This window comes from Chrysemys picta, chromosome 16 (genome assembly GCF_011386835.1).
Source record: "Chrysemys picta bellii isolate R12L10 chromosome 16, ASM1138683v2, whole genome shotgun sequence".
NCBI lineage: Eukaryota > Metazoa > Chordata > Testudines > Emydidae > Chrysemys > Chrysemys picta.
The window spans coordinates 11526307-11551322 of record NC_088806.1 but is presented as its reverse complement, the minus strand read 5'-3'; the positions used below and the strand labels follow the sequence as shown (position 1 = coordinate 11551322).

The following is a 25016-nucleotide window of genomic DNA, read 5'->3' as shown; positions in this document are numbered from 1 at the left end:
CCGTCACTCCACCTGGGTCGCTTCCGTTGGAGTCTCCCACAGGTGTCCTGGTTCTCCGTGAATCTCGGGGTCTGTTGCCTCCTCTGGTTCCTCCCGCAGTGGGGCTTCGCACCACCCTGGAGAGGCCTTGGTTCCCGGTAGCTTCAATAGTGCATTCTGGTCCTTGGCCGGAGCTCTCCCAATACGTGCTTCTCCTGCAGCCACCAGCCCAGACTGAGCTGAGTTCCCTCTTTTTATACTCCCTGAGCATTTGGAGCATGCTCAGTATTAGCAGGGCGGGACTTCCGCCAACAGAGCTACTTGTCTGGCGCTGCCGGGGATAGTGTGGGGTGGGGCTGCCCTGTCACCCCCCCCTTAATTCTTTATTAATGAAATTCAGTATCGGCTGCTCCATTCTCTTGCCCAGTATCAATTTCAGACTAACACTCTTGTAATTAGATAGGTCATCTCTTTTACACTTTTTAAATATTGGCACAGCATTAGCTTTATTCCTGTCTTATGGAATTTCCCCAGTGTTCCAAGTCCTAATTAAAATCAACATTAACAGTCCATCATGCTCCTCCACCAGCTCTTTCAAAACTCTTGTTATCTGGACCCACTGATTTAAACACATCTAACTTTAATAGATGGTGTTTAAGGTCGTCGTGAGTTACTGTTGGAATGGAAAGGCTGTCGGCGTCAACATCTTATGATAAGAGTTACCTCATCTGTTTTCCTCCAAATCCAGGAGAGAAATATTTATTGAACACTTTTACCTCTTCTGCATTATTTTTGATAATTCTACCATTTCCATCTAGTAATTTACCACTACCATTGTTAGGATTAATGTTGTACTTAATATACTTTTAAAAACTTCCTTCTTATTGTCATTGATGGATCATTGATTTCTGATAGCTTCCCTTACCCATTTTCTACAATTCTGACCTTCTAACTTATATTCTTTACTATTGACTTCCCCTTTCTTCCATATATTTTATTTGAAGAGTGTTGGGATTCCTAGCAGGGAGCCACCAGCAGGGTCCAGAGACAGCCCCATCTCCTATATCAATCTCTGGCTAGTAGGTATGTGATAAATGTGAAGACCCTGCCTCCGTCTGTCAGCTGGGAGACACAAAGGTTCTCTCTTCCTACCCTCTGATGCCTCCTGGCTGCTCTAGGCAAGGTGGGGTGGGACTCTGTTAACATGTGCCTCCCAGAGCTTCGATTCACCTGGTGCTGCTGTTCTGTGAATAGTGGGGTTGTGAGTGGGGCAGCAGGTACTGAGTGTTGGCCTCTTGCTCTTTCAGGGGCTGGTGACTTTTGAGGAGGTGGCTGTGTATTTCACCAGGGAAGAGTGGGCTCTGCTGCACCCCACTCAGAGAGCCTTCTACAGGGATGTTATGCAGGAGAACTATGAGACGGTGGTCTTACTGGGTAAGGATTCCCGTCCCCTCCGTTTTTTAGAAGCTGTGGGGTCTCTAAAGAACCTGAGTAGTAATAACTTTATACCTTTATTCATCATACAAGTTTTGACAAGTTTCCTTGCCCCCCTTTTTTTGCCTTATCTCCCACCCACAAGTATAATTTTTGGACATGTGCCTTTTTGGTGTTATCGGCCATTTTAAAATTGCATTTAATGTATCGTTATTGGATACATTAATATCTACATTAATAACTGTAACTTTCATGCCTTTTCCTCATTTTAAGAGGAAAATATGCTGCCTGTAGAATTCTAAATTAAGTAAATAGTGTAGGACTCATGCATGGCTTGTGTGATAATCAGATGACCTCCTCTTTTGATAGGAGAGCGTATAATGTTGACATTCAGGACCCCACAGGTGAAGGGAGAAGAGAGCTGTGGGAGGGGAGGAGAAGCGGGGGAGTAGATAATTCTGGGTTGCCAGGGCATAGGGAGGGTGTGTATAGGATTAGAGCTAAGAAGCAGCAGGGAGGGATGAGGTAGTGAGAGATGAGGAGGGAACACGAGAAGTTCCTAAGGTGCCGGGAGGTGGTGCCGGCTGAGAGTAATGGGACGAAGTAGAGAGGAGTGTGGTGGAAGGGCACCCAGGAAGTAGGCTGGGTGGGTATGTGGGAGGGAGGGAGGAGAGGTTTGGGGATCTAGAGCTTGGGGGATCCCAGACCTTTAACCCCGAATCCCTATCCAAGCGTTGTTGCTTTAGAGCCTACACTCCAGTTTTATTTCTGTTCAGTTTCACTTAATTGTACATATTCCCCTCCAAATATTATTATTATTTTAACTCTTGACCTCCCTCTCTCACTCATTACCCCTCTCCTCATATGACCTCCCCATCTCTATGCACAGCCACCCAGGCCACCGATCCTGAGTCCTTGCAGCATTCCTCCCTCCCATACCAGGGCCCCTACCCAGGCACAAATGGGCACTTTGTTCTTGATGTCACAGGGTGGTAGTGTAGCCTGTACGATTTTTACACCTATAAGATTATGTATTGGAGTACAACTTGTCCTTGTACAAGCCTACTCAAAGTTAATGGAGGAGATGAAATTTGGTGAAATACAGAACTTGATTTAATACAGACAATTATAATTGAAATCATAGGCAAAAATCAATATATATAACTATTAAGGTAAGAACAATAAAGAGGGTCTTGCACTATGCATACTTACAAATTATGGACACCATTGGAAACAAAAATGGAGGGGCAAGGGAGACCATGAGAAGGGAGGCCCTGCTTCAGTTTACACTGTCTCGGGGACCCGACAAAATGAAAAAATGGTAACTAGGAGAGGTATTTTATCCGCTTTCTTATGGTAATAGGATGGCTATATACCATATCTGCTCCTTTACTCTGATTACAATAATGTCAATAGCTGCCCCAAACCATTGAGAAATCCATAATTAAGCATCAAGATTCATGATTTACATCACTTATTTATTAATAATTCCAATATATGAATGCGGTCCAACTGCTGAGATACTTCATAGCAACCTAATTGCTGAAACCTGCCCCAAACTTCCTTCTTTCAGAATCCTGTGGCGTATTGCATGTGTTTGTGGTTCCTCGTTAGTCTCTCAAAATTGGGGTGCAAAATATCTGACCTGGAATTTTCTCCTTAGGCCTATTCAGGTAAATCCCAGACTTCAGCATACCTACTCCCACAGAGCCTTAACCTAATATAAGACCCTTTATTGTAGCAAGGTAAGGCTATGTCTACACTACTGCGATAATTCAACCTATGCTGCACAACTCCAGCTACATGAATAACGTAGCTGGAGTCGATGTACCTTAGGTAGAGTTACCACAGGGTCTACTTACCTTACTCTTCTCATCAGGGTAGAGTATAGGGTTCGACTGCAGAGAGATCTGTAGTCGATTTGGTGGGTCTTTACTAGACCTGCTACATCGACCACTGGTGGATTGATCTCAGAGCTTTGATCCCGGCTGTAGTGTAGTACCTGCCCTTAATAACCCATTTATATATGATCACCGGCTTGTCCCTCCATGCATGTTCCAAGCTAATAAGCAATACTCTGATAATGCATCCGAAGAAGTGGGCTGTAGTCCACGAAAGCTTATGCTTTAATAAATTTGTTAGTCTCTAAGGTGCCACAGGTACTCCTGTTCTTTTTACTCTGATAATGACATTTTACCTCTAGCGTGTATAAAATTGCCCACAAGACATGAGACTAGGTCATAGATCATAAAATCAGGTTGGGGTCAGCAGGAGTGAGAGTTTGTAGAGAGTCTTGTCCCCCATCTGCAGCAGCCACAAGCTGTCTGCCCTCCAGGCTCCTTGGATCTTTGAGCCTGTCCCTCCTAGGTTGCGTGGCCCAGTTCTTGTTTCTTACATTGTCTTTTTCTGAAAGTATTAGAGGCTGTTGTTCCTGAATTTTAGTGTTTAATTCCCCAGCCTGCTCCACACACTGGGGGAGTTTAATTCTCCCTCCCATTACACCCGAGTCACTAGATTTCCTAATTTCCCCAAATGTGCTTTTGCGATGTCACAGTTCTGGGGTAGCTGAGCCTTTGACCTGCCTCCACGGTCTGCTCAAGGAATGCCCTCTCAAGCATCAGGCCTCTAGCCAGCCCCTCTCTATGGGTGAGGACCCACATGCCTCTCCTTTTTGACTAAGGTGTGAGGATTGCAGCTTGTCCTCCACTGTGTTCACTGGAATAAGCTCCAGCTCCTGTGCTTTGCTCTCTCTCCAAGGACTGTGAGCAGTATGTGTGTGTGTGTGTGTGTGTGTGTGTGTGTGTGTGTGTGTGTGTGTGTGTGTGTGTGTGTGTGTGATAGAGGTGGGAATTTTGGTGATACTTGTATGATGCCAATACACACCTCAGTTTCCCTCTGTGATTGGTATTGCTATGATTATAAAGAGCAGGAGACATGAGGTGTTTTCTCACGTAGCTGTCATGGGGTGATATGAATAGATCATTAAGGTCTGGCTGGGACCAACCTACATCGATGGAATACCTGACAGAGACAAAGGAATAATTATTACCTGTCCATGGGAGGATATCTGCTTGGCTGAGTGAAGCATACATGGACTCGTTATGCTTTTGGGAGCAGGAAGAACTGGGCTCGCAGACACACGAAGCTCTACTGGAGCGAAGACATATGGACAGTCACAGTGAAAGGAAACCAAAGTATTTTTTACAGCAGCAGGGCTCCAGGGCATTGGCCAATATGGACTATATTGTCTTCTTTGCTTCTCTGTCCTAATCTAAGGACTTTCCAATGCTCAGTTGACTAATAAGCTCTGCTATGTTTTAAAAGTCTGCTCTGCGCATTGACTGAGGAACAGTCTCTGACCAGGAGTGTCGTTCAGCTGGACCTGCTGGCAGAGCTCACAGGTTGAAATAGGAGTGTTGAAGCCAGAGGCTCAGTCTCAGGTGCTGAAGCTACATCGCCTATCCTTGTGGAAGAATGGGACCCCTTGGAGGCCTAGTGCACTCAAGGGGCACCTCCCAAGGACTGTTTAAAAGCCAGGGCATTTCACAGTTCTTCGAGTGCTTGCTCATATCGATTCCAATTAAGTGTGCACACGCCGCGTGCACGATCGTCGGAGAAATTTTCTACCCTAGCAACACCCGGTGGGTCGGCTGTGGAGCCCCCTCGAGTGGTGCTTTCATGGCACTGAATATATACCCCAGCCAACCCGGCGCCCCCTCAGTTCCTTCTTACCGCTCCTGACGGTCGTTGGAACTGTGGAGCGCGGCATAGCTGTTCTCCACTCTCCCTAGCTTAACCTGTTAGTTCTTATAGATAGTTGTAGTTATAGTTGTAGTTATATTCTTTAAAAAGGAGCGGGACTTTAGATTCAAGCAGCTCCTGATGGAGGCGGCACTTAGCCCAGATCCTCCCTCAGCGCGCCAAGTTCCGGCATCGAGCGCCTCGGCGCGCAGCGCCCCTGCGGCACCTACCGGTACTGCACCGCAAGCAGACGCAGATAAGGCCTCACGCCACTGTCCTCCCTCGGCACTGCGTCCACCACAAGCGCCTCAGCACCGTTCCCTGTCTCCGGGACATAAGAGACCCCGCAAGACACAGGAGGCCGCTGTCCTAAAGGCACCGGCTCCCCCAGCACCGGTGGTAGAGGCGGACGTGGCTCTAGAGCGCCAGAAGGTGCAGATATCTTCAACACCATTGACTCCGGCCCCGGATGTAGGGCCGTTGAGTCCGGTGCGGACTGGCTCACCGCCTCGTTCGGTTGTGGAGCCCTGTCTCCCGTCTACTCCGGAGACCTTTGCGATGGCGAAAGACTTCATCGCCCTCACGGAGCCAGCGCCATCTCAGCCCGCGGCACCGCCTGCTCTTTGGACCGCGCAATCCAGGGACAGGCCTGCCCTGGTACGCCCGCCATCTCTGAGCGTGGACTCGCGGCACCGCTTCAGGTCTCGGAGCAGGTCCCGACGCCACTCGCAGTCCCGGCACCGACCTTCACCCCGGCACCGGTCGTACTCATGGCCTAGGTCTTCTTCACGGCACCGATCTACGTCTCGGCACCGTCAGGACCATCGGTACCGATCGGAGTCTAGGCGTAGTTCTCGGCACCGGTACGAGGACCGCTCCAGTTCAAGGGGCCACTCCCGGCACCACGTCTACAGGCGGTCTTCTTCGTCTCAGTCCAGATCCGGATCTCGGCACCGACATGGCCAGCGGCACTGCTCTCGATCACGGTACCGCTCACCGGCAGCGCGCAGGGACCGCTCGCCTATGGACCGGCACCGGTCGGCACCGGACCGGACCGAGCCGATGCAGCCACGTTCAGCACCACCCTGGCCCTCGAGATCAGCGTCTCACTCATCCGACAGGGCTTCCAGATCAGCATACCCAGCTCAGGGTCAGGCAGCCGCTGAGTTGGGTCACTGGCAGGAGGGGACAGAGGACCCTGCGCAGAACCCTACGCATTGGTCTTTCTGGACCCCATGGGCATATCATCAGGCGCAAGGGGCTCCACCATCGGCCTCTCGCTCAGCACAATCCGAGCCCAGAGTCCCGGAGGCCACCATCTCCCGTCCTCCCCCAGGGGGCATGGAGGCTCCCATACCTACACCACCTCAGGTCCCAGACCTCGGGGCAGGAGATCCTCCGCATCAGGGACCCTTAGAACCAGACCCTCATTTGGATCCCTTGCCCCCGGAGGCATCCTCCTCATCTTCCCCGGATGAGGCGGTGGCGGGCACAAGAGCCTCAGGCCCACCCCCAATAGATCTTCGTGCCCACCAAGACCTATTACGTAGGGTGGCATGTAACATGGACCTCCAGGCGGAGGAGATAGTAGAGGTGCAGGACCCGGTGGTGAGCATCCTGTCGGCTGATGCCCATCCCGGGTGGCGTTACCCCTGATTTGTACGATTCAGGCTAATGTCAATACCATATGGCAAACCCCTGCCTCTATTCCACCCAGAGGGGTAGAGAGAAAGTACTTTGTCCCCTCCAAAGACCATGAATACTTATACACGCACCCTCCACCGTGTTCACTAGTTGTGTCCTCGGTGAAAGCAAGGGAGTGTCATGGCCAGCAGGCGGCAGCGACCAAATCGAAGGACGCTAAACACTTCAATTTGTTCAGGCGTAAAGTGTACTCGGCGGGGGGTCTGCAGCTCAGAGCCACGAACCAACAGGCGCTCTTGAGCCGCTACAGTTACAACTCATGGAACTCCATGGGTAAATTCAAAGAGTTGGTTCCCCAGGACTCAAGAGAGGAGTTCGGTGCCTTAGTGGAGGAAGGTAAGAAGGTGGCTAGGACCTCCTTACAAGCCTCCCTGGACATAGCGGACTCGGCCGCCAGGACACTAGCATCGGGCATAGCCATGTGACGTGTCTCCTGGCTCCAGGTTTCGGACTTACCACCAGAACTGCAGCAGACCCTGCAGGATCTACCGTTCGAGGGCCAGGGATTGTTCTCGGACAAGATGGACTCTCGATTGCAGAGCCTCAAGGACTCGAGAACCATCATGCGCTCTCTGGGGATGCATGTCCCAGGGCCCCAGCACAGGCCCTTTAGGCCCCAGCCACTAAGGTTCTACCCTCCCCCGCCTCGTCCGAGACAGGACTTTGCCAGAAGGCGGGGACGAGGTGGTAGATGGAGGTCGACCGGCCCTCAACCCGGTCAGAACCAGGGCCCTCCTAGGCCACCTTCTGGTCCTAGACAAAACTTTTGAAGGTGCGCCCGAGGACGGCGCGCCAGCCACTTCCCAGGATCCATTTCCCTCCTTTCGAGATTGCCTCTCTCGTTTCCACCGTGCTTGGTCCCTTATAACCTTGGACCGTTGGGTCCTTCGCACGGTGGAGAGGGGATACGCTCTCCAGTTTTCTTCATTTCCCCCCTCCCACCCTCCCTCCCTGTCCCTCTTCAGGGACCCTTCTCACCAGCATCTCCTTACACAGGAGGTTTTTGGCCTCCTCTCCATGGGGGCCATAGAGGAGGTTCCCCCAGAGTTAAGGGGCAGGGGGTTCTACTCCCGCTACTTCCTGATCCCCAAAGCAAAAGGGGGTCTGCGTCCCATTTTAGACTTACGGGGACTCAACAAATTCATAGTAAAATTGAAGTTCCGCATGGTCTCCTTGGGGACCATTATCCCTTCCCTGGATCCTGGAGACTGGTTCGCCGCCCTCGACATGAAGGACGCATATTTTCATATAGCAATCTATCCCCCGCACAGGAGCTTCCTTCGATTTGTAGTAAACAATGTGCACTACCAGTTTGCCATCCTTCCCTTCGGCCTGTCCGCGGCTCCGAGAGTGTTCACCAAATGAGCAAAGGATACAGGTGTTCCCGTATCTAGATGACTGGCTGGTGCGTGGCCGCACCAGGGAGCAAGTTCAAGCTCACATCCAGATAATACTGCAAACATTTCACGAGTTAGGCATTCTACTCAACAAAGAAAAGTCCACTTTGGAGCCAACCCAGAGAATAGAGTTTATCGGGGCAGTCTTAGACTCCAGACTTGCCCGAGCTCTTCTGCCAGACACTCGGTTTCACACCATCACAAGCATCATCCGAGGGCTCCAGGTCTTCCCAATTACCACAATAAGGACATGCCTCGGCCTGTTGGGACACATGGCCTCTTGTACTTACGTAACCAGGCATGCCAGACTTCGGCTTCGCCAACTTCAGGCCTGGATATCGTCAGTGTACCGCCCTTATCGACACAACCTGAACATGGTGGTCACGATTCCGAACTTGGTCTTGACCTCTCTCACCTGGTGGCTGGATCACAAGTCGGTTTGCGCAGGAGTGCCATTTCACGCCCCACAACCCTCCCTGCACCTGGTCACGGACGCTTCATCTCTAGGTTGGGGCGCTCACCTCGGGGAGCATCATACCCAGGGCCTGTGGACCGCATCCCAACTAGCTGTGTACATCAACGTTTGAGAGCTGATGGCGGTGCGCCTAGCCTGTCAGGCATTTCTCGGTCTCCTATATGGCCGTTGCGTGTCAGTCCTCACAGACAACACCACGGCCATGTTCTACATCAACAAGCAAGGAGTAGCCCAGTCGTCTCTCCTATACCAAGAGGCCATTCGCCTGTGGGAGTTCTGCATTGCCCACTCGATACATCTCATGGCATCGTTCCTCCCTGGAGTCCAGAACACTCTAGCAGACTGTGTCAGCAGATCCTTCCAGACGCACGAATGGTCCATTAGCCCAGATATCATCCATTCCATCTTCCAGAGGTGGGGATTTCCCCAGGTCGACCTGTTCGCATCACGAGCCAACAAGAAATGACACATGTTCTGCTCCCTACAAGGGCGATCTCTGGGCTCCCTGTCAGACGCTTTGCTTCTAACGTGGAAAAACCAGCTGTTCTACGCTTTCCCTCCATTCCCATTGGTCCACAGGGTACTCCTCAAGCTACGCAGAGATGAGTCACATATGATTCTAGTCGCTCCAGGTTGGCTAAGACAGCACTGATACACCACGCTTCTGGAGCTATCGGTTCAAATCCGATCACACTTCCCTTGTGCCCAGACTTGATCTCTCAGAACCACAGCCGACTCTGTCACCCCGACCTGCAATCGCTCCACCTTACAGCATGGATGCTCCATGGCTGAATCGGACAGAGCTACAATGCTCACATCCCGTGCAACAGATTCTGCTGGGAAGTAGAAAGCCCTCTAAACGGACTGCTTACTTAGCCAAGAGGAAACGGTTCTCCTGTTGGTGTGAGCAGCGGGCCATGCCCCTCTTGGAGGCGTCTATTCCTTTTATTCTCGAATATCTCCTATCCCCGAAACAGCAGGGCTTGGCGAAATCTTCAATCAGGGTTCACCTGGCCGCTATATCGGCGTTCCACCCAGGAGAACTCGCTTCCTCGGTCTTCTCTAACCCAATGGTCATCAGGTTCCTCAAGGGCTTAGACCAGATGTACCCACAGCAACGCCAACCCGTTCCGGCATGGGATCTTAACCTGGTTCTCTCCAAGCTCACAGGGCCCCCGTTCGAGCCATTGGCTACCTGCTTACTCCTGTACCTATCTTGGAAGACAGCCTTCCTTGTAGCCATCACTTCAGCAAGGCGTGTTTCTGAAATCAGGGCACTCACGTCTGAGCCTCCATACACAGTTTTCCATAAAGACAAGGTGCAGCTTCGCCCCCACCCTGCCTTTCTTCCCAAGGTAGTTTCACCTTTTCATGTGAACCAGGATATATTTCTCCTGGTCTTCCATCCTAAGCCGCAAGCCACCAGTCAAGACCAGGGTATGCATTCCTTGGACGTACGCAGGGCCCTGGCTTTCTATATTGAGCGCACGAAGCCATTTAGGAAGACGACACAACTCTTCATTGCAGTTGCCGACCAGATGAAAGGCTTACCAGTCTCCTCACAACGTCTCTCCTCTTGGATCACGTCTTGCATTCGTGCTTGCTACGAGCTGGCCGGTGCCCCGACGCCACGCCTCACCGCACACTCCACAAGGGCCCAAGCCTCCTCGACTGCCTTCCTGTCTCGAGTCCCAATCCAGGACATTTGTAGAACTGCGGTTTGGTCATCGGTCCACACCTTCACCACTCACTATGCGCTGGTACAGCAGTCCAGAGACGATTCTGCATTCGGATCAGCGGTTTTGCACACAGCGATGTCTCACTCCAACCCCACCGCCTAGGTAAGGCTTGGTAGTCACCTAATTGGAATCGATATGAGCAAGCACTCGAAGAAGAAAAAACAGTTACGCACCTTTGTAACTGTTGTTCTTCGAGATGTGTTGCTCATATCCATTCCAAACCCGCCCCCCTTCCCCACTGTTGGAGTAGCCGGCAAGAAGGAACTGAGGGGGCGCTGGGTCGGCTGGGGTATATATCCAGTGCCATGAAGGCGCCACTCCAGGGGGCTCCACAGCCAACCCACCAGGTGTTGCTAGGGTAGAAAATTTCTCCGATCGTGCACGCGGCACACGTACACCTAATTGGAATGGATATGAGCAACATATCTCGAAGAACAACAGTTACAAAGGTGAGTAACCGTTTTATCCTATGGATCCATGACAGTGTGCCAGTGCACTTTCTGGGGAAAAGATATAAAACAAGAAAAGGATCTAAATATGTATTTACCATCACGCCCTCATCAATCCTCATGGGAATCCCTCATCAGTTCCAAAGTGTATTAAAACCTTCCTTAAAGGGTTACCTTTGGTTATCAGGTCATGTCAGTTTTGTTAGCGGGCTTTCCCTTCACCCTCCCACTTACCTGGTTCTTGTCACGCAGACAGCAAGCAGCAAAAGAACAGAAGTCCGAAGCGCAGAGAATGCGATGTTTGTTTGGAATATTCCAAGCAGGAATATTCTGAAGCCCTTCCCACCAGTCGGGCTTATCTCTATACGCGATAGAGTCTGTTCCCCAGTGTTCCCTTCCCAGCTCTGATGCCGCAGAGTCTTGTGTGTGTCCCCATTCCCTGTTCCCTTTCCCCCCTTAACAAACATGATTCCAATTTCTCTTCCCCCTCCTGTTTGACCCTGTTTATATAATAATATTCTCAACTATACATTAACCAGTCATTGTACTGAAATTTAACTAACCAATTCTAACATATTGTAACATAATTTTCTAACCAATTATATCGCAGTACCCTAATTAACTTACACCTAGCAAAATTAATTATACAGCAGACAGAAACAATTAGAGAACCAGACTGATTGACAATGTAAATGTAGGGGCCATAAAGATAAAACTATATGGAAATGAGGGTTTCACAACCACAACCATTGATAAGTGATTTCTTGCCAGACAGGATGCTATCAAACTAAGTTTTCTTTAACCATCTTAAGGTCTGTTTCTTTATCAGGTGGTGATGGGCACTATTGGGACAGGATTGTCTTCCTAACAGCCCAATAGCCCCTTATTTCAGTGTGACTGGTTTGGGACGTGAGGATGTGACCCTACGCTTCCCAGCTTATGGCTGCCCCTGCTGCTTAGCCAAAGGCCTTAGCCTGAGAACAAGGCCTCAGACTCTCCTAATGAGACAAGGCCCAGACACAGGCGGACTGTGATTTTGATTCTTTGTAATTAGCTAAGTGATAAAAATATACCTAAGTTCTTAAAATATAGGCTTTACAGGCAGGCCTGAATATCTCTATTCTAACAGTGGGTTCTACCCCTTCCCCCATTCTGTGTCCGTCTTGTCTATTTAGATTGTAAATTCTTCAGGGCATGGGCCATCTACTATTCTGGGTTTGTAATTTGCCTAGCACAATGGGGACCCGCTTTAGTTGGTCCTGAGGTACTAAGGTAATGTATATGATTTATTATTATAATAACTCTCCTGCCACTTCGAGCCAAGGAAGATGGCTTTGGGATGTTACTGCTTAAAAATGAGCTGGGTTAAAACCATGGAATATGCTTTGTGCCAAGTATCCCATAAATTCCACTGACCTCCCTTGTTTTCTTTGCCTGGAGTAGGGTTTCCAGTTTCCAAACCTGATGTGATCTCACAGCTGGAACAAGGGGAAGAGCCGTGGATCCTGGACTTCCAGGGCTCTGAGAAAGAAGAGCTCCCCAGAGGTGAGAAATTGGTTAAACCAACTCAACAACTGTTTGGGAATGCAGGCAACATTTGGGATGCCCTACAAAGACCCTGTGAGCTCTCCAAGTTTAGGATTGTTCCCTGCAGATGTGGAATCATTATGGCAGATGTCACTCATGGCTTCCCTCCTATTCTGACTGACAACTGGCAGCAGATCCCTCCCCAATCTCACTTTTCCCTGAGTGTTCTGGTGAGATGCGGACCAAAACTGATCCCTTCCTCTCTCCCACACATATTTTCGGTTGTTCATCCCTTTTTTCATTCCTCTCTCTCTGAGATTTGCTTTCTTTCTGGTACAGGGAGTGACCTGTGTCTGGATTATCTGTCTCCCATTCAGGTGATGGGATGGTGAGTGAGAATGAGGAGAAACCCCAGCAGGAAGATGCTGAGCAAGTAGAACCACATGGAACAATTTCAGGAAGATCCAAAGGGAATGTTTCCGGGAGTTGTGCACTCCGAGAAAAAGCAAAAGCCTGTGAGACTCAGGAGAGGCCAGAGGAAAACTTCAGTAGCCACTCAAACCTTATAACCCGCGACAGAATCAATTTGGAAGAGACACGCTACACATGCCATGAGTGCGGGAAAAGCTTCAATGGGAACGCTGCCCTTATCACACATCAAACAATCTACACGGGTGAGAAAGTTTATGGATGCTCTGAGTGTGGGAAACGCTTCATTGATAGTTCAACCCTCACCTCACATCAGCGAATCCACACAGGAGAAGCGCCCCACATATGCTCTGAGTGCGGGAAACGCTTCAGTCGGAGCTCACACCTTATCAGACATCAGAGAATCCACACAGGAGAGACGCCCTACATGTGCTCTGAGTGTGGGAAAAACTTCAGTCAGAGATCACGCCTTGTCAGACATCAGAGAATCCACACAGGAGAGAGGCCCTACACGTGCTCTGAGTGCGGGAAAAGCTTCAGTCGGAGCTCACACCTTATCAGACATCAGAGAATCCACAGAGGAGAGACGCCCTACATGTGCTCTGAGTGCGGGAAAAGCTTCAGTCGGAGCTCACACCTTATCTCACATATGAGAATCCACACAGGTGAGAAACCGTATGGATGCTCTGAGTGCGGGAAAAGCTTCAGTCAGAGCTCACACCTTATCACACATCAGAGAATCCACACAGGCGACACGCCCTACACATGCTTTGAGTGCGGGAAAAGCTTCAGTCAGAGCTCTGCCCTGGGCGCACACAGGAGAATCCACACAGGAGAGACGCCCTACACATGCTCCGAGTGCGGGAAAAGCTTCAGTCGGAGCTCAAACCTAATCACACATCAGAGAATCCACACAGGAAAGACACCGTACACATGCTCTGAGTGCGGGAAAAGCTTCAATCGGAGCTCACACCTTATCAGACATCAGAGAATCCACACAGGAGAGAAGCCCTACACATGCTCTGAGTGCGGGAAAAGCTTCAGGCGGAGCTCACACCTTATCACACATAGGAGAATCCACACAGGTGAGAAACCATATGGATGCTCTGAGTGCGGGAAAAGCTTCAATCAGAGCTCTGCCCTGAGCGCACATAGGAGAATCCACACCAGTGAAAAACCATATGGATGCTCTGAGTGCGGGAAAAGCTTCAATCACAGCTCTGCCCTGAGAAGACATAGGAGAATCCACACAGGAGAGAGGCCCTACACATGCTCCGAGTGTGGGAAAAACTTCAGTCGGAGCTCACACCTTATCACACATCAGAGAATCCACATGGGCAAGAACTGTAATAAATCCCTTGACTAGGGCTGGCCAAAGATTTTTTTTTAAAAAAATCACATATGATAATTCCCACATAATGATTTTTGCACCATATTCACCGTGGTTTCTCAGCTCCACCAGATGAGTTGCCTGGTTCTGCCTTTTGCTGCTCACCTTCTTTGGGGTCAGTCTGTGATCTTTTCTATCAACTCATTTCCTTTTGAGTCGTAGGAGTGTGTGTCCCTCCAGCCAGGAACGTTCCTGAGCTCCAGATGGGGGAGAGAGGTTTGATCCCAACAAGCTGAAGCAAAAACTACCTGTGCCTTACATCCACTAGGACTGTAAATGGCGTTGGCTGCTCAAGTTAGTGATCTTGATGTAAAAAGACAATTCTAGTTGTAGAGCAGATTCCGCCCAGGTACAGTGGTTGGCATTAGGTTCCCCCTTGTCCTGACCTAAACAAACCTTGAGCATCACGGTTATACTGTTCCCCCATTTCAAAGCAATTGTTAGTCATCAAGTTCCCCCTTCGGGAATAAATTGTTTAATTCCCAGTTGCTCGGATGTTGCTTCAGGTTGTGCTGCAGAGCAGATATTTTTACTACCGTTTTCTTCACTTAAAATATATTGAACTATAACAAAGAGCAGGAACACGGCAGGGATAGGGAAAAATGTTATTTCACCCTCTGTAACAACAGAAGAAGATCGGGTAAGTCAGAGGGATTCCCTTATTCCCCATCACCATCCCAATCCCCCTGTTGTTCAGTTGGTTAGGTCAATAGTTTTTCTAAAGGGCTGGGAAGAGGATTCCCTAGTAAATGACTTGGAACTAAGCAAAATACCCATACATTGGGGTCCCAAAGCAGTTGTGGCACGGGCTCTGCAGGAGGTCGCTCCTGAAGATATCTCCTTCCTAATCAGCTGCACGTTGCCTATTATTTGGGAAAGGCAATCCCTATCTAGGTAAAGATGGGGAAAATGGAAGGGACATTTCTCTTCAGCTCACCCCTGGGAGATGCTGCAAATGTGTAGAAAATGAAATCCATGTTGAATGTGATATAGCTGCAGAAAGATACCTATTTTTAATAGGCACCTGACATTTGGTGTTTTACGGGTATTCTAAGCAGCACCTGAATTTAGTCCCTAATTTAAATCTGTGCCACCAGATTAAAGAAATAAAAGGGCATATTTGGGGGCGTTATACCTCACTATCGCTACTGATATGTTGTGTGGTTGGTGAAGTATTCTACGCCAGGAAAGTCTAAAATTACTCCAAGTAAGGTTAAAGATTTGACAAGAACTAAGGTAGAAATTGCAGGTACTGGTGGTTGATTTTCACCCCAGAGATGGTAGCTATGGTGACCTGTGGCCCAGGTAAACTATTTTTAGAACCCTGCTCCCTTGTTTAGTGGCATTGGTCACACACCTGAAGGATACCATGATTAAACTGGGCACAACTGTCTTTTACCATTTGGATCCAAAGTTTCATTAATCACAGAGAAAAACAGCTGATTCCTTCAGAGACATTCTATGCCTCTGGGTCCGAATATGGCTGCCTTGTTGGACAAGAAGATGCTGGGCAAATGATGGTAGCCAATGAGGGAATGTATCAGATTCCAAGTTCAGACTGCAGGATACGTGAATGCTGAGTTCATAGTCTGTTGTTTGGTCTCTTAGATTTGCTATTAAGTCTAATGCATTTGTATCAGTTCTCCTCCTTCTGCTACTTTGAAAGATTAGAAAGTGTGAAAATAGAGCACAGGTGGTTTTTCTCATGATGCAGCCTTCCCATGTAGCGCGAGACCCCCTTGTCACGGAGTATTGGGGGACTCAGGGCCCTGCACCCCTGGCTTCCTGCGATTCACCATGACTCTCAGCCATCCAGTAAAGCAGAAGGTTTATTTGGATGACAGGAATACAGTCCAAGACAGGTCTTGCAGGCACAGACAACAGGACCCCCTCAGTTAAGTCCAGCTTGGGGTCCCAGGGCATTCCAGCCCACCCCCCTTGGGGGGGGGGTGTCAGAGCCATCTCTGTCTCCCAGCCATCTCTCCAGCTCGCTTCCAGCACTCTGCCCTCAGCGACCCCTCCCACAGCCTTTGTTCAGTTTCCCGGGCTCAGGAGTCACCTGGCCTTCAACCCCTTCCTGGGTTCTCATGTTACACACTCAGGTATGTGCCCTCGGGCAGATCCCATCCTCCAATGCAGACTATCCCAGCCCCACTCCCCTGTCAGCATTCACAGACCACAGTGAGAACAGGCCCAGTTCGTCACATCTCTCCCCCCTTCGAGACCGAACTGAGCAGGGTCACTTTAGCCAGTGACCCGGGGAAGTTCGAACCTACCCCCGTTCCCATGGATGCCCCCGCATCCCTCCCATTCCTTGGTGAGAATTACACCAGGCCCCTCCAGTTTCACGCCCCCCCTTAGGTCGGGGGTGCTTGATGGCACTCGCAGTTCGCATGTGGGAAGGTTTATGCGGCCTGTGCCCTTTTCCCACCCCCACACCTCTGGGGCTCCAACTGGGCTGTGGTCTTCTCCCAGCACTCCAGTCTGGAGGTCTGTGCTTTGGGCTCTCTTGGTTTAGAGCCGCCCTTTTTACCTTGGCCACCCTCCGGAAAGGCTCCTCTATGCTGGGCAAGGGTCCTAAAGCTGTTTTCCCCTTGTCCCAGGCCTTCCTCCCCCTCTGACAGGGGTCACAGGATCCGCAGTACTGTCGGACAGTAACAAAGACCCCAGGCCAGTAAAAGCTCCGTAGCAGCCTCTGCTGGGTACGCCAGGTTCCCTGGTGCCCTGAGAGGGGAATGTCATGGGCCCGGCACAGCAGCTGGCGGCGATACTTCTGGGGTACCACCAGCTGCCTGCTGATCCCCCCTGACTCCATTTTCCCTGGGGGAGCCCATTCTCGGTACAGGAACCCCTTCTCCCACAGGGACCTTTTCCGGCCACCTCGTCCCATGGTCTGTACCGCATTGAGGTCGGCCAGGTCCCTTATCTTCTGCAAGGAGGGATCTTTCTGCACCTCGGCCTGGAACTCAGCAGCTGGGACAGGGATGGCCACCTGCTCTTTCTCGCCCGCTGGGTCCGAAGCTGCAGCTTCCCTGAGCCGTGTCCCTGGGCGTTCCCTCCCCACCAGGTTATGGTCCTGCGCCTCAGGCAAGGCACCCCCCCCAAGGCCAGGGCGCAGTGCCCCTCGCCGGCTCTGACCGCGGGTCACAACTAAGGCGGTCTGGGGGCTGCTTGGCCAGTCCTCTAGGTCCCCCCCCATCAACACCTCAGTGGGCAAATGGTGGTGCACTCCCACGTCCTTGGGGCCCTCCTTGGCCCCCCATTTCAGGTGTACCCTCGCTACGGGAACCTTGAATGGGGTCCCGCCCACCCCGGTCAGGGTCAGGAAGGTGTTGGGCACCACCCGATCTGGGGCCACCACCTCGCGCCGGGCCAGTGTCACCTCTGCGCCCGTGTCCCAGTATCCATAAACTTTCTTCCCATCCACCTCCAGGGGAACAAGGCACTCGCTCCGCAGGGACAGCCCCGCACCAACCCTGTAAACGGAGAACTTTGAATCCGGAGCATCTGGCCCCCCAGAGAAGCTGGCCTGGGGCCCTTCTCTTTCTTGAGCAGTTGATAAGCTGCCAGCCCCTCTTGCGTGAGAAGCCTGCCCCTTGTCCATCTGGGCCTCTACCAAGTTAACCCGGTGCGGGTTCGGTCTGCTCAGTCTGTCCTTGAGCTTGGGGCACTGGGCCCGAACGTGGCCTCTTCGGCCGCAGTAATAGCAGCTCATGTCCTGTGGGTCCCCTCGAGCCGGTCGGTTGTCCCTGATGCTGGGCATTCCCCGTGGGAGGGGATTCCCCATATTTCCCCTTTGGGAGGTCCCAGGGTGACTCTCTCTCTGCATCGCGGCAGGCCTGTTCCTTTGGGGCTCCTCCCTGCCACCCCCTGACCGGCTCTTTACAAACTCATCAGCCAGCTGCCCGGTGTGTCGCGGGTTCTCTGGCTTTCTGTCCACCAACCACAGCCTCAGGTCGGATGGGCACCGCTCATACAGTTGCTCCAGTACCAGCAGTTTAATCAGGTCCTCCTTCGTCTGGGCCCCACCAGCCCACTTGCTGGCGTATCTTTCCATGCGGACGGCTAGTTGCAGATATGAGATCTCAGGGGTTTTATCTTGACTCCGGAACCTTTCCCGGTACATCTCAGGAGTCAGCCCAAACTCACGTAGCAGGGCCTTTTTGAATAGTTCGTAGTCCCCTTTCTCTGCCTCTCCCAGTTGGCGGTACAATGCCACGGATTTGGGGTCCAGTAAGGGGGTAAGGACCCGGAGTCTGTCCGCGGGATCAACCCGGTGCAGCTCGCAGGCCATCTCAAAGGCCTCCAGGAAGTCATCCATGTCCTCCCCCTCCTTGTATGGGGCCATGATGCACTTATCAAAGCTCCGTGCAGTCCTGGGTCCCCCTTCACTCACCGCAGCCGGGGGTTCGCTGCCCTTCAATCTTGCCAGTTCCAGGTCATGCTGATGCTGTCTCTCATTCTCCTGTCTCTGTCTCTCTTTCTCCTCCCGTTCATGCTGTCTCTGTCTCTCTTCACGCTGATGCTGTCTCTCTTTCTCCTCCCGTTCATGCTGTCTCTGTCGTTCATGATCCTCCAGCTCTCTCAGTTTTAGCTCTTTCTCCCATTCCAGCCAATTCCGCTCCACGGATGCCGAACGTCGCCGGGAGGATCCTCTGCTGGCCGGCGGGCTTCGCCGGGGGGATCCCCTGCTGGACGGGAGGGTCACGGCGTCTTCGGTATTTGCTGGGCTCCTCCCCACCCTTCCCCTAGGCATAGGAAGGAGGGGTCTCGGGAAGCCCTCAGCAGCCGGCTGACCACTCCCAGCTGGGACAGACACTGGTGCCTGCGCTGCATTTGCCAGGCTGCTTCCCTGAGACACAGGGATCAGTTCATTCGCGCGATCTTCCGCCTCCAGCTGGGCAATGAGCTGTTCTTTGGTGAGCCTCCCAATGCGCAGCCGCCTCTGCTTGCACAGCTCCACCAGGTCGCTCTTAAGCCGCTTGGCATACATCTTCCTGCTGGCCACTCACCGGCCTGTGTGCTCACAGCTCCCCACAGTTCCCAGGGGGACCCCTAGTGTGCCAGCCCTTCTCGAGGTCACCGCCTCTCTGCCAGGGTCGAGCTGCAGACTCCTCCGCCCCTGGGACCACTCGATGCGATCCCCCCGGGGGACCCTGTTACTGCAAAAGTCCTTCTCGCTGGTCACACACTCCCAGGGGTAATAACCGTCTCTCTCCCACTCTTCAGCAGGCCTGGTCCCCGTCAATCCCCCTTCGTTTTACTGCCCCCCAGTCACTTACTGCAGGAAGCGCCGTCCACGGGGTGCAGTAGATCCCACCGCTGCCACCAGTTGTCACGGAGTATTGGGGGACTCAGGGCCCTGCACCCCCGGCTTCCTGCGATTCACCATGACTCTCAGCCATCCAGTAAAGCAGAAGGTTTATTTGGATGACAGGAATACAGTCCAAGACAGGTCTTGCAGGCACAGACAACAGGACCCCCTCAGTTAAGTCCAGCTTGGGGTCCCAGGGCATTCCAGCCCACCCCCCTTTGGGGGGGGTGTCAGAGCCATCTCTGTCTCCCAGCCATCTCTCCAGCTCGCTTCCAGCACTCTGCCCTCAGCGACCCCTCCCACAGCCTTTGTTCAGTTTCCCGGGCTCAGGAGTCACCTGGCCTTCAACCCCTTCCTGGGTTCTCATGTTACACACTCAGGTATGCGCCCTCGGGCAGATCCCATCCTCCAATGCAGACTATCCCAGCCCCACTCCCCTGTCAGCATTCACAGACCACAGTGAGAACAGGCCCAGTTCGTCACACCCCTTTCACCCACACTTCTGGGAGAAGACCCAGGGAGAAATGAACTAACAGAAATGGAAGGCTCCTAGGTTATTGTAGAATGTGACTTCACACAAAGCTCACTGGGTGGAAATGGGAATTAAGAGAAAACTGCCCTATCAGTTTATATTTTGTAATCGTTAAATGAGTTGTTACCAGCGACAATGAAATTAAACATGAAGTTAATTAGTGTCACGGAAGAGGCTGATGATGTGATAACTTTCAGTGTTACAATATAATTCAGGTTTTCTTCCAGTTCTCTCCCTGCCCCCTCCTACTATATAGGAAATGTAGGCTAATCCTGAAATTAAAACCTCACTCCAGAGGAATTAGAGTAGGGGGATATGTGAGAGAAATAGCATGTAGGAGAATAGAGACGCAGTATAGACGGTAATTATTTCTATTTCAAATTGAATTTATTTTGATAAATTTTAAATCTTCTGTTAAGAGGAAAATTACTTGAGACAAGATTTGGAAACTTTTATCCAATTAGAGGGTAACAGCCACAGAGTTCTCCAGGTCTCTTGTTTGCAAAGCAAAGATGTCACATCAGGCAGGAGATGTCCAAATCTAAAATGGTGATGGATGTGTGATGGTAGCTTTTCTGGGTTGGTTTTTAGGGGGTTGGGTTTTTAATGTAATTTTTGTTTTGTTTTTGCAACCAGTTATTTTTATAGGTGCTGAGGCCCCTTTTCCTTTTGAGCACAGCTGTTTAACCCTCAGGCCTGGCTCTGGAAACCTCCCCAAAACTGGCCTTGTGTTTCTTTCATTGGGACACATCTGTATCAAAGGAGTGGTTCACACCTGATTTGTCCTGAGACCTTGGGGGAGGGGTAGTAAGATAGCATAACGAGGAATCAACAACAATAAAGTTAAAGGTAAGGGTGAAAGACCCTCACCTTGCAGGTCAATAAGCCTGTTCTGTTCGTTACTTCTGACGCCTCTGGCACTGGTCGCTCTCAGGCAGCACACTCGGCTAGATGGATGATTGTGGCTTTCCTCATCTGAAAGCTCTGCAGCCACTGTTTGTCATTCCAGATGTGCATGACGGTGTGATCCCACCACTCAGTGCTTGTTTCCCGAGCCCAAAAGCAGCGTTCCACTGTGGTCAGCACCTCCATGAATGCCATGAGCAATCTCCTGTCGTAGCTACTACGTGTGGCAAGATCAATGTTGAACTCCTCTTGCCTTTGTAGTTTAAGGAATAACTCCACTGCCACTCATGACATGTAGCATATTCGTCAACAGTGCGGGATCCATTCCTGTAGTACGAAGAGGCAGAATGCGCAGTACACCAACCATTGAAAGATGGCACCAAATGCTGATGGAGGTGCAGGGATTGCTGGGATGTGAAGCAGTGCCTCATGGGACATTGGGACAGGACTCAGGATGTCCCGTGACCCCCTCTGCCTTCTCACAACTCTTAGCAGCAGAAGAGGAAGCGATGCACGGTGGGGTGAACACCGCTGCAAGTGCCGCAAGTGTGAACACGCTATTGCACAGGCAGCTGACAGTGTGAACACACAATAGCGATTTCCCTTCACCGCTCTGTGAGTGGCACTGAACTCCCAGCACTGTAACTCTGCCAGTGTAGACATAGCCTCAGATAGACTGACTGCCAGGATCCTGGGACTGATCCCTCTAGGGAATGAAGTACAATGTCAACAAAACCCTGTGAGTCTAAAGTGCTGGACCATCTATGCCATTCGCTGGTTCCTAAACTGCAGCTACAGTTCCTACTCCAGGTGAATCCAAAGACTGAGAGGTGCAGAGATCCAACCCCTTATCATCTTAGAAATGCTTTATTCCTTTTTCTATTCTGTGTCTGTTTCTTTTTATGAACTTGGAGACCTCCCAGCCTTTCTGTTACATTGGGGTGTAATAGTGCGTCTCTCTCTCACTCTCTCTCTCTCTCTCTCTCTCTCTGTGTGAAATCGACAAAGGAAAGATGCTAGGAAGAATAGTTCCCCAAAGCTTAATAGCTTTAAAACTCTGCCCTATGAAATGACTGAATGCATGCTCCTCACCTATGGAAGCATTGCATGGCATTGAGCTGTAAGATATGTATTGTTCAGCGAGAGCTCTTTGAACTTCTTTTACTAATGTCTCTCTAAGGTTTGTATGTGTTCTGGGGCAAGAGGGCGAGGAGAAGTGTTAGCTACACAATAGTGACATCTAAGGAGAAAACTGTAATTGGCTTTGAGGTTGTAGGCTAAATGTAAGTAATAATTTGGTTTTGATGTTGATATATTCAGCTGGCTAAATCTGGGTTGCACTGCCTGGGTAAAAACCTGATTGGGGTTTCAGCATCACTAAATATGCAGCTGCCTTTTTCGGTTGCTCTTTTAGGGTTTATAAGGGTTGATTTTCTGCTGTACTAATCTGATGGTTTGTCTAAATTGATGACTTGATTCCACTGCAATATCGTTAACTCGTTGAGTTACTGATTTGACCTGAACTTTATCATTGTATTGTTTAACCCTTAGCTGAGTGGTGTCTATAGCAGTGGTTCCCAAACTTTAACAGCCCGCCAACCCCTTTCTCTAAATTGTGAAATCTCATGAATCCCCTCCTAAAAATGAATATTTCCAGGGTTTTAAATTTAAATTTCCTCAGTGTGATGGATGTGCTTGCTTTGCTCTGCATAGCTCTTTGAAGTCTGGAACCTTTGGAGAAAGATAAAGTTTCAGGTCTGGTTTGGCATCAAGTCTGTTTCTGGATTCAGCTTGGTCTTGCACATTGAAAACTGTTATATTGTGACCTTGAAGAGAGAAATTTACGTCAGTAATTCTTGAGAAAATATCTGCTAAATAAGCTAGGCTCTGGAGACAGACATTATTTTCCATATAGCTAGCAAGGTGGAAAGGGTGGCTGTTGAAAAAAAGTAGGATTTCCGTTTTAAGCTCAAACAAGCGCACCAGGATTTTGCCCCGTGAGAGCCATCTAACTTCAGTATGGGTCAACAGACAATGGTGTATACTACCCATTTCTTCACAAAGTACGTGAAATATTCTGGAATTTGTTGACCGTGGTTTTATGAATTTCACCATTTTCACTGCATTGTCCAGCACTTCCTTCAGTCCCTCAGGCATTGTGTTTTGTTGCGAGGGCTTGTCTATGGATGCTGTAATGAGTCCAAGAGACTTTTGATGCAACGTTTTTTGTTCGAGCTACAAATCCAGGCTACTTCCCCGTCATTGATGTGGCCCCATCAGTGCAAATGCCTCGGCAACAAGACCAATCTATTTCATTTCTTGAAAATATGCATTAGTCAGATTGAAGATATCTTCTCCAGTTGTACATTCTTCCAATGCTCGGAAAAACAACAAGTCTTCTTCAACCAGACCTTCATTCACATAACGTACAAACAGTAGCAAAATAGCTTGATTAGCTTCATCACTTGATTCATCTAACTGTCTAGAATAATATGTACTATTTTTCACTCTCTGTACAATTATGGTCTCTACATTATTTGCATGTCATTAATTCTTCGTGACAATGTATTATTGGACAAAGGTACCATGTCAATCCTTTTTGCAGCCTTTTCTCCAAGCATGCAATGAACTACGTCTTTTATACATGGACCAATCAAGCTCTCTGCTACAGTATGGGCTTTTGATGCTTTTGCTACTCGGTAGCTCATGCGGTATGATGCTTCAAGTGCATTTTCATTATCAGTACTTGCTTTGGATATAAAACTGGTAATGTCACTTTTCCTCTCAGCTAATTTTCGCTTGAAAAAATCAACAGGCTTGTCGAGTTGTGCAGGATGCCTAGTTTCTAAATGGCGCCGAAGTAGAGAAGGTTTGAGGCTGCTGTTTGCTAGAACATCACCATAAATCACACACAGTGGTTTTGGACATTCTTGATCACCAATGCATGTAAAGCCATCTTTTATATAATCATCATCATATTTTCTTTTCTTTGTAAGTGACTTTCCAGGACCATCATGATCATTAGACGTAGATTTTCCACAGTGTGGACTTGAGGAAACACTAGCTGATTCTTGCGTCTTTACACTTTCCTTTTTCAGCCACTTATCCATTGAACTTATGTACAAAAGTTCTAATAAAAACAACACAGAGAGACTGCTAACAACCAACAAACTAGAAAATGAGAAGATTCACTCAAGTCTCACTGAAGCAAAACAGCACTCCAGAGAGAATGACAATTACAGAGGCAACTTAACACTGCTACACTGGCTACAACATGCTTCCGGCTGGTTTGGCTCCCAAACAGCTTTTCTTCCACCACGAGGTTTCTCCCTAGGAGGGTGTCCTGCGAGGGACAAATTACCTGGGATCACCCCCCACGTACAGCACTGCTCCTGCTCACTCAGTCCTCCATGCCAGCTTCCCCTGTCTGACAAGGACAGGAGTCCGAGCTGCCACCTTCAGGTCTGGGGGTCTCAGCTGCCACCCTGTCCACCACAGGGCTCAGGCTACTGGCCCCGCACCAGGGCCTGGGCTGCCAGATCCACTCTCCCTGGGGCTCTTGCTGCTGGACCCCATTGATTGGCCCAGTCAACTGAGCTCCACTGAGTTTGTGCTGCAGGTCCCGCTGACCTCTGGGACTCAGGCTGCTGGCCCCAGCTGTCTGGCCCCACTCTCCCTTGGGCTTGGGGCTGCCAGCCCTTCCGGAGCGCTGGGGTTCGGGCGGCCGGCTCTCCCGCTGACGGAAGCAGGACTCGGGCTGCCAGCCCCAACTGCATGGCCCTGGTCTCCCTGAGGCTCTGGTTGTCTGCCCTGCAACCGTGTCCCACCTGCTGCCTCCAATGTCGGGGTCCTCTGGCCACAATTAATGATTTTTTTTCTTGTGAACCCCCTGTAACCTTCTGCGAACCCCAGTTTGGGAACCACTGGTATATAGTAATTTAGCCTTAGTGATGTGTGCTCTTGGATTTATTTGTTCGTGTTAATAAAACATGTAACTGGG

General features: G+C 50.2%; 1 protein-coding gene across 12 annotated transcripts in view; it reads left to right on the top strand.

Moving 5' to 3' along the window:
• The window catches only part of LOC135972170 (zinc finger protein 501-like), a 55376-nt gene extending 30360 nt beyond the window's left edge, over positions 1–25016 (top strand). For 4 of the 12 annotated variants that reach the window (XM_065569581.1, XM_065569587.1, XM_065569588.1 and 1 more), the window contains 3 exons: positions 1287–1413; positions 12359–12463; positions 12823–25016. In XM_065569581.1, the coding sequence (XP_065425653.1) occupies positions 1287–1413; positions 12359–12463; positions 12823–14240 (1650 nt within the window). In that variant the 3' untranslated portion in view covers positions 14241–25016. Of the gene's footprint in view, positions 1–1286; positions 1414–12358; positions 12464–12784 lie in introns of those variants that run through there. The other 8 variants (XM_065569582.1, XM_065569590.1, XM_065569589.1 and 5 more) reach the window with 4 other exon arrangements.